The sequence below is a fragment of the Vigna unguiculata genome, chromosome 3 (assembly GCF_037176805.1).
Source record: "Vigna unguiculata cultivar grain cowpea cultivar isolate G323 ecotype 2 chromosome 3, ASM3717680v1, whole genome shotgun sequence".
Lineage (NCBI taxonomy): Eukaryota > Viridiplantae > Streptophyta > Magnoliopsida > Fabales > Fabaceae > Vigna > Vigna unguiculata.
The window spans coordinates 44,461,242-44,477,851 of record NC_140794.1 but is presented as its reverse complement, the minus strand read 5'-3'; the positions used below and the strand labels follow the sequence as shown (position 1 = coordinate 44,477,851).

Here is a 16,610-nt window from a genome sequence, read left to right as displayed (position 1 = left end):
CGACTTCCATAATGTTTTTTGATTTTTGGAAGTCGACTTCCGGTAATGTTTTTTTATTTCTGGAAGTCGATTTCCGGTAATGATTTTTGACTTTCGGAAGTCGACTTCCGGTAATATTTTGATTTTCGGAAGTCATATATTTTAACTTTTGGAAGCATTTTTGGAGGTGTCATGTCCGTGAATTTTCTTAAATGGTCAAAAGGTATGTGGAGAATTTAAAAAAAATTTGGAAGTGCAAAAGAAATGCTTGGAGGTTAGGAAGAAAGACCCAGCTTGGAAAGGCTTTTATTATTGTCACGCGCATTTTTGTTATTCTCTTACCCTAATTTTCTTTTCTGTTTTGACTACAAATTTGATTCTAATCCTTTTCTCTAATGCGAATTGAACCACCCATATAAATATCGGGAGACTATAATTATAATTTGCATTCTTTGACTAGACTGTGAGGTGTTATCATAATTTCAATTCTTTAAATCAATTAAAAAGCTAATTCCCAATTGAAGAATTGAATGCACATAATGTTCATTGCTATATCTACAAATTCTAACTTTTCAAGTGTTTAAAAAATGGAAAATAATTTTGACTATTAAATTTTAACCATTTTTTCTTATAATGTTAGGTAACATCTTCTAAGTAATTTTTCATTTTTCTATTTTTTATTTTAAAATCACTTAAAAAATATATCTCATGTTATAAGAGAAAATTATCAATTGTCAAAATATTATTCTCCTTAAAAAGTAAAATAGAGACAAAATTTGTTAACATCAATCGGTACTAAACACCTTACAGTATGCCTAATGGAGAATAGCTTGAGAAATTTTCTTTCAAGACTCATTATATCTCATTTCCGGTTTTGTTTGAGGTAAGGGTATCAGAATTATGAACGAAATAGAGATAGTATAAATAGTTGAATATCTCAAATAAATATTATTTTATTTTTTAAACACTAACTTTAACATAAAGTATCATTACACTTATTTCATTAAAAATTAGAGATGTCAAAATGAGTTTGAACTCCAGGCAATTTGACTCATCATGAGTTTGAGTCATGTTATGTTGAAAAAATTAAGTTTTTTTTTTTTTAAAGTGGGTTGAACTCAATCCGACTCACTTAACTCACAGGTTAAACGAGTTAAAGGTGAGTTGACAAAAGTTATATACACTACTTTAATCTTTAATTATTATCTTTATAATAAATTACTCAAATAACTGTTTTATAAACAATTTTTTTAAATTAGCATGACAAAAGTGTGTAGTTTTTTCATTTATATTTTGTTGAATAATATGAGAAAAATTATGTAATTTTTAGTCATGTTTTCTTAGACTATATAAACACTTTCTTGGATATCATATATTGGTTCTTGATTTTACTATGATTGTCATATCATGAGTTACTTAAAAAATTATTCAAATATTTGAATACTTAAAAATAAATAAATATTTTTTTCTTTTTTATGTAGATTGGTGAATCAATCCACTTAATCCACCAATCCCTAATTGATTGAGCCGGGTTGTGAAATTTATAACTCACTATAAAATAAGTAAGTTAGATTAGACTCATTCATTTTTAATTGGACTCGTAGCGAATGAAGCTGTGAAAACTGGGTTAACTAACTTTGAAGTGTGAATGAATCGGAAATCGAAAATACCAACATTAGATTCGAAACTTCGACTGTTCCCGTGAATAGTTTTATAAAATCAAACCTTGTAAGAACAACTAAAGTAAAAGAAAAATTCATATATAAAAGTCAACTGAAAAAAATAATTGAATTCTATTTATTAATAAATTTGAATAATTGTCAACATAAAATTAGGCAGGTGGACACTACATTTATTAGCACTAAATATATTTCCATTTACGCTGCTTATTCAATATATTGTGTAATAAAAGATTCATCTCCTATTTATTATTTATTAAGTATCTGCATTCTTTTATATCAATTGAAACTCACAAATGTCCATTAATATGCTTGATTTATATTTTTGAAATTTTAAATAAGAGTAACTAAAATAAATTAAAATAAAAAATTAATTCAAAGTATAATACCTACCAATAAAATTACATAATAAAATATTCATATAAATAAACTAATGTATTCTAAAAGTAACTTTGAATACAAATATAAAAACAAAAATTTCATTTATAATTGTATTCCCATCTTTTAATAATTAAAAAGAATTAAAATAAATATTCCTAACAACACAATATGTATACACATTATATTAGATACTATGATACTTACCGTCATCAATAAATATGTGTAATTAAACTGCAAATATATTGTCAACATATTCATTAAATTAAAAATACCTTTTGGTCATCACGAATTTCACTCATGCATATCGGTTTAAGTTAATTTATTTTTAGTGATTTTTGGACAGAAGAACTTTATATTTAAATTTTATTTTATTTACTAAATTTTGAAAGACTTGTATTTTTAATATACCACTATAGTAATAATAGAATAAAAATATAATTATACAAATAAAGAAAAGTTGTTAGAAGAATAGGTGGTGCAACCGTGCAGACACGGAACTGAGCTATGTTTCGGCCGCCTCAGAAACAGAAATGACAACGCTATTTACTTTTATTTCATTATTTAATTAATTAATTAGTTTATTATTTATAGATATTTGTGCATCCATCAACGGAGTTTCAAACCCAGAATTTTGTGATAATGGAAACAGTTTCAGGAAGTAAAATATGGAAAGCACACACGTCGTTGGTGATGGTGCAGGTGTTGAGCGGAGGCTATCACGTTATCTCCAAATTGGTTCTTGACGTTGGGATCAACCAAATCGTCTACTGCGTCTTCCGCGATCTCATCGCCTTCCTCATTCTCGCTCCCATCGCTTATATCCACGAAAGGTTCTTCTTCTCCATCTCACTCACTTTTTTTATGCATTTCAACATCTGAAACTGATTGCGATTTCATATTCCACTATTTGCTTCAATTTTCGTTTCGGAGTGATCGATAACAACAACAAAATCGTCGATTATTCTTCTCTCAAATCGAATCGTTAGATGTGTGCATTATCATAATACCTGTGATGATCCATTTCCACCAACTCCAGTGAAATTTGTTAGACTATTCTGTTGCCTTTTTTTTTTAATTGCCTGTCATAGATAGCATTACACATTTTTTAAATTACCATATCAATTATTTTATTACTAATTGTAGGTATGGCTGAATAAGATTAATCCAATCAAGAACTCGTTAAACTTTATTGTAACTCAAAACTAATTGGATTAGTCAAAGTAAATTCAATCAATCCAATACTCTATAGCAAATTTAAATTCAGTTAGATGAGTTGAGCTCCCGAGTAATCCGTATACACTTATCTTGATAGAAAAGGAAATATAGATTTAGAATTATTTTTTCTAATAAATTATTTTCCAAAAGAATTTTCAAATGAGTCTGTTGATGACAATAAATTTATAATTTCACTTTTGTAATATATTTATGAATATATATATATATATATATATATATATATATATATATACATATATATATATACATATATATATATATATATATATATATATTAATAAATCTAATATTTTTTTCTAATTAATGCTAATTTATAAAATTAGTAACAATAGTAAATTTTAATTAATAATAATAGTCATTTACGATTTTTTTCAATTAATAATAATAATAATTTTTTTTATAGTTATACTATATACCATTAAAAATAAAATAAAATAACTATTAATTTTATTAATAATTTTAAGTTAAAAACTTAAATTTAATATTAATACTTTACGTTTATTTATTTTTTAACATTTATTTAATTTAATAATGATTACTTTTTAAATTCTATGTAAAATGATAAAAATTAATTAATAATTTTTAAATTAAATATAATAGTACAAACTTTTTAATAATATAAATTAATATGCTTTAACAGTTTATATACATATTTTAAATTAATTTTATATATACGTCGAATTCCGACCTGTTTTATCTTATCAGAAAACCATTGTGCCTCACAAAATCAGCTTTATGAGTCTGTTTTTAGTCTGATGCAGTGAATAGGTAGGTACGTAATATTTGATACTAATTTATTTGTGTAAGTTGTGTTTTCTTTTCAAAGGAGTTTTATTCGAAAAAACAAATCTATAAAATTGTCATATACTTCCTAATAATTAGGCAGCTTGGTCCATGTAGGAAGTGTTGTTTTGACTTGATGTTAAATAAACTTTAAATAAGATCTTGATCCTTGTATTATGTTCCAGAATAGCATATTGTAGCTTATAATCAATGTTAAGGAAATCGAAGTTAGTGGAGATAAACTTTAAATTAGATCTTGATCCTTGTCATTGTTTGAAAAACAAAAAGACAACAAAAATTTTCTAATATTTTAGAATATATTCTAATATAATAGACACAATATAATATAACTTCAAATTCTATCTAATTTACAATTGAATAAATATAATAAAAAAATAAATGAGAATTTAAAAAAAAATGGAAAACTAACACACAATGGAAAGGAGAGGGGCAACAATTCAAAGATGGAGGCGGCAATTGCAGGAGGGAGGGTCGACAGTTGATGAGGGTGGCGATGAGGGGAAGGTGAAAACATATAGTCATAGAAACTAGCGGGCAAGTAACGATAACACAGAGAGGTGTGAGTTTGTGGATTCTTTGTTGGCGTTTTTGTTGAAGTCTTTGTCGGTATGAAACAACCACAGAGGCGGTCGAAGAATGGTGGGAAAGGAGAGAACAAATTGAAAGAGAAGAAAAAACGTTTATGTGAAAGGAGATGAGTGACACACAAGAAGGAAAGAGAAAGTGGAAAACGAAACATATAATAACACAAACAACCACAATTCTATGACTAATCGTCGTTGTTTCTTTTTTATTTCTGGCTTTTAATGATCCTCTCAATATTTATTGTTTTTTTTTTCTTTTTGACTTTTAACTATAGTTGAACATGGAATCATCTTTATTTTCGATTTTGAACAACAGTTTTCATGTAATCGTCGTAAAAAAATTATTATATTTATTGATTTGTCATTGTGTTTCTTTTTACACACCGCCTCGTGTTATTAATTTACATTCTCAGTTAAACTTTTTACATTAATTAAAGTTTTTAAATTGGAAATAATAAAATTAAATAAAATGTATAAATAAGAGCCGTAGAAATGAATTTATAACATCTTCTATGATTTTGATATAGAATAATTTTAATAAATAAAACATCATATATCATAATAAAGTAGAGCAAATAGCAAAAAGTATATTATAATTTAATCATTACAGTTATCCCAAAATATACTTAAAACAGAAGTATCATGAGCACAAAACAATGCCATAAACATGTCTTAAAACATAAAACAAATTGACACAAGATTGTTCAAAGGGGTTACATAAGACCAGTTTTTCAAAAATTGCTCACAAGAGCAATAACCAACATGTCTAACCTATACAGCAACATCTTCATTGTCTTGATGATTACTATGGGGTCTCCGCATCTGCTCACACCAATATTTGGTGATCATTGCAAAATGAAAAACACAACAAGGAAACAAACACAAAAAGAAAGAAGGGTACGTTAGTGTATTTAAGCATTGATACATAAATCATAAATATAGTTATATAAGTACATCACCAAGAAACACATACATGCAAAAAACAAGCATTAACTCAGAGTTTTCACTCAATTAAACACTTAACTAACTGTTGACTCGTTATCCAGATTATGCATTTAATATAGAATTCTAAGGAAGCATGCACCTGTGTTGATTTCTAAACTCAAAGTTGACTAGGGGCCTCCCTGTAAAAAGAAAAAAATTGGATTAGGGGTTCTCATGCAATTTCAACAAAAGTAAAGGACTTCCTGGCAAACAATGTTTTATTAAAAAGGGAGATCTAACAAGGACAAACTAAACTGAACAAAATGCTATTAAAACTCGCCTTTTAAACACTTTTTAATAAAAACACTATTTTTCTAGACAATCAACTAAAACTAATTAATTAAAGACACAAACACATTTTTTTAAACTCACTACAACAATTTATAATTTAGACCACACTAAAATAGACAACGACTAAATAAATGTAGCATAAACATATAATAAACAACATTTTTATAAATGATGTATGAATATAATGAAAGTCCATGATTATATAATTGTTGCTTTAAACTATGTGGGCAAAACTAGTAAAAATGTGGTCTAAAAACATAGGTAAAGTATAAAATCAACATGTAAAATTGTTGTCTATTGTAAGAATTTTAAGCAACGGTTTTAAAAATATTGTCATACTAAAAACCGTTGTCTATTACCTATAGCTACACTCACCTATACCACGCCTAAAAAATTGTGGTCTAATCTTTAGACCACGGTTTTTATAATTTATATCATAATTTTATGTCGTTGTCTAAAGTCATTTTTGTTGTAGTGACTAAAACTAAACTTTTAGAAAGGCAAAACACTGCAAAATGGGATGATAATTATTCTCAGATAACATGTGGAATGTTGATGATAAGAAAGATATTATGAACTCTAATAATCACTCACACTCACGTAAAGTAGAAGGATTATGTGGTGAGAGAGTGAATTGAGATTTACCTTGTGATTGATAGGGTGATAACCCCTTGTGCTTAGACTCTGTTTTGTTTTCCTCTGCCCAAGAGGACAATGTTCTAAGTATGGGGGTGTGTTAGCACTGTAAGCAATATGCAACATTTTTTAATGACGAATACCAAATACTCTAACCATAAAGGAAATAAGTATATTGAAGAATATTAGTTGTTACTTTTTTTTTGTCAATTAGTTGTTACTTTTTTTTAAGGAAGGAATTAAACCCACAATTTCTCTTACTTTTTTTTAAATATTATTAAACTAACTTTATTTTTCCAACTTATTAGCATGAGAACATTTTTGTTTGTGAAGGTGTTATTTTTCTATAAAAACGGTCAAGACACCGGAGAAGGTTTTAAGCATATATAGCTCAAGACTGGATATGGGCCATAGTGATTAATGGTTGATGTGTGCTTCTCTAACTCTTCTGCTTAACTTTTATGTTTGTTGATAATTTAAACTATAGCCAATGTATGTTAGGTTGATTATCAGTGCACATTACATTTAATAGGTTTGTTCTTAGTTTTACTTGGATGTGAATGTAAGTAGCTATTTATAGTAAAATTAATAATTTTTTAAAATTTTGGATCAATTTAGTGTCATATGTTAGAGATACGTGGATTCAATCCTTTTAATCAAATTTTATTAAGTTTATTTGAGATTTAAAAAACGTTTATAAGCTAAAATGAAAGTAAAGATGTGTCAAACAATGTAAACAACTCAAATATTATCATAAGACGTGTTTAAAACATTAAATAAAATTAATAGCATTTAGTTAAAATAACTAAGTTTACAAAGTTTTAAAATTGAAAGACTAAATTGGATGAATCAAAAATTTAAAGATAAATTAATTCTAATATTCAGGACAAAAAAAATTTAATTCTAAAGTTAAATATTGTATTGGACTTTTTATGTTTTTTTTTAAACTTTATTAAACTTTAAAATTATATTAATTTTGACATTTAAAAATATATATTAAAAAAATTAATATATTTTAAAATTTAATACTGAAAAGTAAAAAAAATTAACTCCTTTTTCTAAAAATTATATTTAACCTTTTACAACTTTTTCTCCTTAAATAGACATTTAAATTTAAGTTTGCATTAATCCATCCTTATATTATACTCCATCTCGTTTATAAATACCACATACCTTCTATTTTAAGTTTATTCTAAATATTTTTTTTAATTTTGTAATAGACACTACAAATTTAATTTTATGTAAATAACTCTTCCTTAACGTGTTGCGTTAAATTATTTAAATTAAATATTAAAAATTCATTAACTTTTCTTTTCGCTTTCTGAACTTCACATTTACAAATTAAAATAATAATCTATATTATCAATACATATAATTTATTTTTGTAACTGTCAAAAATCTTATGATAATTTTAATAATATTTTTATTTAATAATTAGTATAATAAATATCACAATAAGTTGATAATGATTATAATAATTAATTTTAATATTTATTACCATAAAAAAACTGTACTACTGGTCATGGAAAATTGATTTAGACCAGAATAACAGAGAAAATGGGGTCGAAACGGGATTGGTTAGAGATTGGGGCTCTTTCCGCAGCAATCAACAATGGCAACATAGTTTACTTCTATTACTTAATTTCGTTTGTGGCATCCATTTTCAACTTCAACGCTTTCTATTCAGTTTCAATCAAACCCCAATCTTGAACGTCAACTGTGTCCCTCTGTAGAGAGATTTGTATTGTAATCAAATAAATTGTAAGCTAATAATAATGGCAGCAGTGTCAGGGGGTGAGATTTGGAAGGCCCACACGGCCATGGCAATGGTGCAGTTATTCAACGGAGGCTATCACGTCATCACCAAAGTCGCCCTTAACGTTGGCATCAACCAAATCGTGTTCTGCGTCTTCCGCGATATCATTGCCCTCGCCATTCTCGCTCCCCTAGCTTTTATCCGTGAAAAGTACCTACCTTTCTTTCTCTCTCTCTCTCTCTCTCACACACACAAACACACACGCTTCGAATGTGCAAGGGGAAGTGAATTGATTACTTTGTTTGTTGTTTTCAACGCTTCGAATGTATCATTGGTTGTGTGTTCTATTGGTTCCCCGTTTATACGTCTGTCATCAATTCTACTTTTCTTTCATTACTTCTTATTTTGTTAGGTGGGGAGCCGGCAGTACCATTTCTAACATCATCTCTGTAATCCACTTGCGACTATTGGTCAAAACTCATTGGAAACTACAAAGTTGCCGGTGAATTTCATTAATAAGAAGTGAAATTCAAGAAACTGTAATTTTTCATAAATTTATACTGATAATAATAAATGGTGTGTTATTGGTGTCCCCACCCAATTGTCAGTGTTATTGGTGTCTCTCTGTGTTTAATTGGATCAAATTGTACAGTTATGTATGCCTAAAATTTAGACCTATCTTCCATCTAGAGTTATCGGTTATAGTATGCTTCAGTAATTAACTAATAACCAAAGGGTTATCATGATCGAGGTTTATTTGTTAACATCTCAAGTTTGATTCTGGAAATGCTCACACTTATGGTCAATTTTTTGCCTAATCTAATTTTATTATACTTTCTTTGCTCATTTAACTGTGCTATACTGCTATGTATTCAAACTTTAGAAATGAAATTTTAACTTGCTACACTGTTTTATACCCATTTCTCATCGCCATTGCTTTACTTCTAATCCATCGTCATCCTAATCATGTCTGGTTTGTAGGCATACACGGCCACCAATAACTAAACGCCTTCTCATGTCATTCTTCTTTCTTGGATTAACTGGGTAAGGTTCTGGATATAGTGACATATTCTCTGTATTGGTTATGTGTGAACAATATTGTTTTATTCATGGAATGGTAATTTGGCTTCTTTGTTCATGTTCAGGATATTTGGCAACCATCTTTTGTTTCTTATTGGCTTAAGCTATACTAATCCAACTTATGCTGCTGCGGTTCAGCCAGCCACTCCGGTCTTTACTTTTCTATTGGCTGTGATGATGGGGTCAGTTTCTCCACGTGTATTTTGTCAATTTATCTTTTTCTAGGACACACAATTCCCCACTATTGTTGCATTGAAATTTATACATTAATTAAATCAAGATACACCAGTATATAGAGCAACGTGCACCTGATAAACTTATTCATGCAGTACAGAAAGAGTGAACTTGCTAAGATATGAAGGTTTGGCCAAGGTTGGAGGAACTTTCTCCTGTGTTTTAGGTGCTGTTCTGATGGTATTGTATCGTGGTCCGGCATTGATAGGATATTCAGAAACAGACTTTGTAACACACAGTGAAATAAGTGCCAAAGGTCAACCAGAGCCTTCTGGATGGTTAATTGGTGGTTTACTGGATCTCGGAGTTGATCAATTTCATCTCGGAGTTTTGTGCTTCATAGGGAATTGCATGTGCATGGCTGCTTTTCTAACCATTCAGGTTCGTCTCCTTTTTATATTCTTCAAATGATTGTTGACTACAGGAAGCATTAAGAAAAAACTGGTAGTGATCACTGTCATTTCTTGTCTCTATTAACTGATACTTGTTTGTTAAGTGCCAATTCCATGCATTATACACATGGCATTATTCTAATAGTCATAGTGTATGGAGTGAACCAGATGGTTCATCTGGAAAACCTCTGAGTGATCCCCTAAGCCATTTATGTTTAGAGATCTGGTCCAATTTTCAGGATCAGCCTGGTGATACTGTCTTGACTTTGTTCAATCATCTAGACCTGTTTTCATCTTATTAGCAGCATGCAGCAACACCACGACAGTTGTGGAGACTGCTGGTGAGAAGTGGTTCCTTACGTTGAGAACTTTGAAACGGATGTGACAGTTGAGTTTGATTGAACAAGAAAATCAATCTTGGATGACAACTGAAAATGTGGTTTTCGAAAGTAAATGAATGAATCAAAATAGTAGAGCGATGTGATGAAAAAAAAGTGAATCAAAAAATGAGGTTGAGTTATTGGAATGGTAAGATACGAACAAGAACCAACATGACTAGGTTCTTCATAAACAAGAACAAAGAGTATTTATTAATTTTGTTAGAATTTTGCAAATAAACTACATGGTGGATTGTATTTCATTTTTATGAAGATGTGAGTGGTGGTAGGGTCATGCATTCGCAATGCCTTGTCTTGTCCTTGAAAAATGGTGATTGAGTGTTCCTTGTTTCTTTTAAGAGGTAACCCCGTGGGTTTCTTGGAAACTGCAGCATATGTTGTCAACAGAAACTTATACAACGAGTGCTTTTTGTACTAATCTCCTTAGCAGAAACACCTTACCTGGGGCTACTACTAGCAAAATTCACCTCTGTTGAAAGGAATATTCATTCAACCATTCATTTAAGCTTTCAAAGTTATTAGAAAATGAACTTTAAGTCGAGAAATAGACATCTTGAGCATAAACTAGATATTTATAGGTGGTTCGATAGCAATAATATGATAAGTCCAATAAAATTAGTTAGGATAAGATTTAATGTCATATTAGAAAATGAACTTTAAATCTAACTGAATCTCACATAGTCGACATGTATAGTCAACATGTATGACGATGTGAGATTTCTAACTGAAGTAAACTTTTGAAAAGTTGCATGTTGGATAGTGTTGAAAGGATTAGTGTGCAAAACAAGTCACATGGGATAGTATCATTCTAATACCATGTTGTTGAGAAGAGAAAAACTAAGGAAAATAATGAATTATGTGTGTTGTATACACACATGATTATTCTTATTTATAATGAAGAAGAAATACAATTCTAACGAACAAAATCAATATCTTTTAATGAAAAATATTTAATAAGACATTTCTCTGTCAAATTATATCGTATCTCCTTATTTAGTGTAATCAAATGATATCTTTACCTCCCCACGTCCCCCCGCAGAAGTTGACCCTCTTCCCCCATTAAGTTGAAACTTCGCAATCAACCAATGTTTCCCCAATTGTAGCCAGTCATGTAAGACCTCTATACCATCCATATAAGAAAAAAAAAAAAGCTACCACCACCTCAAGTTTAACGATGCTACTTGAGCCTTGAGCAACTGCCTTATAACCATCACCAAGTTTAATCCTTTTATATTTGGTATCCGTAACTTGCTAACCCATGCATGCCACAATTTTTTTGGAAATAAAATTGTGGGCAGCTCTTCTCTCTAACAAAATGGGATTATACTTGTTAGGATCCAGTTTCCAGGTATGACACTTGAGTTTCACATTGAAGTACAGGATTCTAGTATGGGGTTTATAAGGCCTCAGGATCTCTAACTACAACAACTACCTTTTGGAGTACAGTATGGTTCTCGAAAGTTCTGATCAATTTGTATCAAATCCTTCCACCATGTCTCTCATTTGCTGGTGAGCCACATAAATGATGACACTGCCATTGCAGTGTTTGTCTAGGACTAGTCAAAGGGCTAGTGCACAGGCAGGGCAAGAAACATTGTGAGATTTAGGATCCATTGCAAGTTATTGAACTTGAGTCCTACATTGGAAGTATGGAATTCTATTATGGTGTCTGTGAGATCTTGGGCTCTCTAACTAGAACTGCTAGTTTTTCCTTAACAATGTCAATAAAAACTTCCCTTTCACCATCTCAATTAAAAATATTGTGAATTCACACATTTTTCATTATTGGATGCCTTCCCAAAGTTGTCATGCTTTCTGTCACACTGAATAATTTACTGCCAGAAAAGCCGCTCTTCAAGTTATGTCATTTAAAGTTTTTAGGTGATTAGATTAGCCCTGCTTACTCTGCTAATTGTTTTAACAATTTTACGATATTAGGTTCTATTATATGTGAAAAATGTGTTAATTATTGTTGTGAATTGTTTCCAGGCTCCACTATTAAAAAAGTATCCTGCAAACCTGTCTGTCACCGCTTATTCATACTTCTTTGGAGCTGTTTTGATGGTAACTACATCATTCTTTGCAACTAACGAGTCAACTGACTGGAGATTGACACAGTCTGAAACTATTGCTGTTATTTATGCAGTGAGTCGCTAGAACTTCAAATCAACTTTCAATATTATGAGCCATTATTAGTTGTCTCTTAGGAGGATTTTTAGCATGTAGAGTGTTACAGGTGTTTCCCTTGTTTGTCCAGGGATTTATCGCATCTGCCCTTAATTATGGACTGATAACATGGTGCAACAAGATATTGGGGCCAGCCATGGTTGCTCTTTATAACCCACTTCAACCAGGAGCTTCTGCTCTCCTATCCAGAATTTTTCTTGGAAGTCCTATTTACATGGGAAGGTATACGATGCTTGTTTAAACTTAAGAAATTGATTTACGATTCCTATAAACTGTTTTTTGTTTATTAAAAGTAAGCTTGTTTTGTAGTTTATTGAAATAAGTTTTTATTTGTTTATTGATGACAACAGCATTGTAGGGGGATCTTTGATCATTATTGGTTTGTATGCGGTTACTTGGGCGTCTTACAGAGAAAGACACGCAGCTGCTGCACTTATTTCTCCTGATAAGAATTCTTTTAGAGTTAACATTTTTTCAGGTCCCTCCACCATCTCCCCTAAGTCTTCAGATTAACGGAATGTAAAAACTTCTCTCATAATTCTTTCTTCTTTTTATTTATATATAGTGTTTTCAAGAACTCAGAGAATCAACGTTCAATTTTTTTACTAGGTTACAACTTCAAATCCTTTCATCACAATTGTTTTTATCGATATATTTAAATCACCATTGGAGATCGGATTACAAAGAAAAAAGATGAACAAGTGTGGTTATTGTATTTTGTAAGAATAATAGGCTTATTAAAATAAATTGTGTACGGCTCAATTTAACGTTTATTTTTCCAAATTTATTCCAATAAACCAAATTATTAGTTTGGACTTATTGCAAATATTTCCTATTCCTCCAAATTATTCTTCATCCTGCACTCATGAATATAAAATTTTTCATTTTGTCTGTTTTCAATTGTGCAATTTAAAAATAAATGAAAAATGATTTTGAGATTATAGTTTGAAAATTTTATAAAATATAAATTTTGAAAGTTGTTTTTTATGTTTAGAATTCTTTAAAAAAAATCAGTTCGAAAGTTAAAATTATTTTTTGGATTGTACGATTTGGATGTCATTTTCAATTTTCAAATTTATCATTCGAAAATAAAAAATGACTTTGAGAAGTTGAAGAATGTTAAGAAAAAATAGTTTTTAGATTATATAATTTGAAAATTATTTTTTACTTTTAGACTGTACAATTTAAAAAGGGATAAAACAGGAATTTTAATATTTATGGGGTAAGGTTCATGAAGATTAGAGAACAAAAATATGGCTTAGTTTAAAGTTGTAAAAGCACGAGCAATCTCTGTGTGGATGGACTTGTAATTGAGAGATAGATAAGGTGTTGGTTGACCCAAAAAGAGTGATTGCTAATTGTTTCCTTCGCCATGATTTAGAAAAGCAAATAAATATAGAGTATATCAATGTACAAAATTTTGTTAGGATATAATTATATTAAATATTCGGAGTAGTTTTCTACCAAACTAATATTACAACAAAAACTACATGTTTTTAACGAAACTCCGGAAATATTTTCAATTTTATAAATTATTTATAGTAATTATTTTTCACAAAATAGTTAACTTGTAAGAATATAGAAAATAATATTTTAGAATTGATAGTGTTTTTAGATAGTGAAACTAAAGTATTTTAATATTAACGTGTATAAATATAAATTTTATAAATGAATTTAATTATTTTAAAATATATTACATCTCTAGAAATCATTTTTTCTAGAGTTTTCTCACTTATTCCTATATTATCTCAATTTGTGATCATCTCTTTGAAAATCAAGAATTGTATGAGTAGTCCAATCAACAAGATCTTCTAATCTAATTGATTGGTTTCCTTAATAGAGTAGCTCGTTCCTAGGTCAAATCTAACTTCTTCTTGTGTGCATTATTTTTGATTTGCATGTGTTCTTTGAGCATTTTTTAGGAGTCTCTGTTAACCAATGGTCCTTTTGGTGTGACCTAATCGTTTTTGTGTTGTTCTTAGGTGTAGATAGAACATCATGTCCATATGAAGGTGGTTTGGACATCCATAAATTTGTTGAATTTTGTTTAGTGTATTCATTGATGTCGGATTCAATATTGAAGGTTATCCTAACACTGTAATAACCATCTAGTCTTTGTTAACCAATGGTCCTTTTGGTGTGACCTAATCGCTTTTGTGTTGTTCTTAGGTGTAGATAGAACATCATGTCCGTATGAAGGTGGTTTGGACATCCATAAATTTGTTGAATTTTGTTTAGTGTATTCATTGATGTCAGATTCAATATTGAAGGTTATCCTAACATTGTAATAATCATCTAGGCTCATGTAGAGGAGGATGATATGTGGTGAGAGTAGCAAGAGATCATAGTCTAAGGGTTTTACCTTGACCTAAGACGTAAAGGGATTAACTGGTAGGAAAACTCATTGACAATGACTATATAGAACAATAAAGACCACCACAAGTGCATAACTTGCCAAAATCTAACATCAATACATGTATCCAGATAATTGAGTCTCGTATGGTCTTTACTTGTAACGTATTTGTCTTTATGAATGAAATTTATGTGATTTTAACTTAAATTCTATTATATGAAAGCTTTTTTTGCAAATAAGCTTATCCTTTTGTTGTGTTGTTCTGATATGTGTTTATTTTCTTCTTTTGAAATTATCACCTTAATTGGAGTGAACAAATAGAGATGTTGTGTTTATTTTCTTCTTTTGCAATTATCACCTTAATTGGAGTGAACAAATAGAGATGCAAAGTTAGAGGCATCCCTTGTTGATGAACAACTTAGTCTTTCAGTGTTTTTATTATTTCCTTTTTGTCATGTATAGATTTTGGAGTTAATATTGTAGTCTATAGGTCCTTGGAACTAATATCCTATATTAATATGGTTATATCTTTTGAGTAATTATGATGATATTGTAAAACTAATTAAGGATCTTTAAGATTTATGATTCTCACTCGATAAAACATAATAAAGCACTAACCTTGATCCATGAGAGATCCTGTGAATATGCGTTCTTCAAATTTGTAATCTTGTGTGCTCTTCAATCACCGTTTCCCAATCTATCTCTTTGCCTTTCTTTCTCTTCTCACACGTTCTTGATGGGTTACAGTGAAAAGAACCTTATGACCAGAGACAGAACCCCAATTCTTTTTATAAACCAACGTCCATCAAGTTGGTTTTATTTTATCTTTATCTTTTTTTTATTTCATTATCAATTCCCATAATAATAACCAATAAGTATTTATATTTTATTAAATCACAATTGGGCCCATCATAATATTTCAAATGAGTCACTAATAGAATTAATTCGTCAATTAATTCTAACATTCTCCCACTTGACTCATATGATGTCATAACATTATGTGATTTAATACATAAACATAATGCGCAATAAAAGATCTTGCATAAATTGGTTCCATCATTATTCATAATTAAAGATACAGAAATAATAAGAGTCATGGCGGTCACACATCATTTGATCGACATGATCCCTTCCATGTACTATTATATCATCCCTTTCTCCTTAACACGACCTTAAAAAATGAGAAGTCCATAATGGGTTCAAACATAATGTCATTTTACAAAGCAATAACATAACATAATTTGTTTTCTTCATCATAATTTGCATGCATAAACATAAAGAAGAAAACACATATTTCAGAAATTTATACATTAGGGAGCTCAAAGTGTCACATAAACATTAAAAACATTAACATTCAACATTTAACATTCACTAGTAGACATAATGCCCATATCATTTACATGACCAGCATACAATTTGGGCGGTAACCCTTTTATTAAAGGGTCAGCAATCATAAGATCTGTGCTAATATGTTCTATTGACACTTTACGTTTCTGAACTTCTTCTTTAACGGCAAAGTATTTCAACTCCATATGTTTAGCACCTTTAGAATACTTGTCGTTTTTAGAAAAGAAGACTGCTGCGGAATTATCACAATAAATTTTCAGCGGCTTGGAAATACTGTCGACTACTCCAA

At 29.7% G+C, this 16,610-nt stretch overlaps 1 protein-coding gene across 2 annotated transcripts; it reads left to right on the top strand.

The window, feature by feature from the left end:
* The first annotated feature begins 2,620 nt into the window (after positions 1 to 2,620).
* LOC114176073 (WAT1-related protein At4g19185-like) lies at positions 2,621 to 13,273 on the top strand. 2 transcript variants are annotated; one of them, XM_028060983.2, is made up of 7 exons: positions 2,621 to 2,869; positions 9,312 to 9,374; positions 9,476 to 9,592; positions 9,740 to 10,025; positions 12,424 to 12,579; positions 12,692 to 12,843; positions 12,972 to 13,273. In XM_028060983.2, exons 1-7 carry the CDS (start codon positions 2,679 to 2,681, stop codon positions 13,132 to 13,134), a joined length of 1,128 nt encoding a protein of 375 aa, XP_027916784.1. In that variant the 5' UTR covers positions 2,621 to 2,678; the 3' UTR covers positions 13,135 to 13,273. The 2 variants fall into 2 exon arrangements, with proteins under 2 accessions (XP_027916784.1, XP_027916783.1); XM_028060982.2 differs by lacking the exon at positions 2,621 to 2,869 and adding an exon at positions 8,124 to 8,540.
* Positions 13,274 to 16,610: the final 3,337 nt, after the last annotated feature.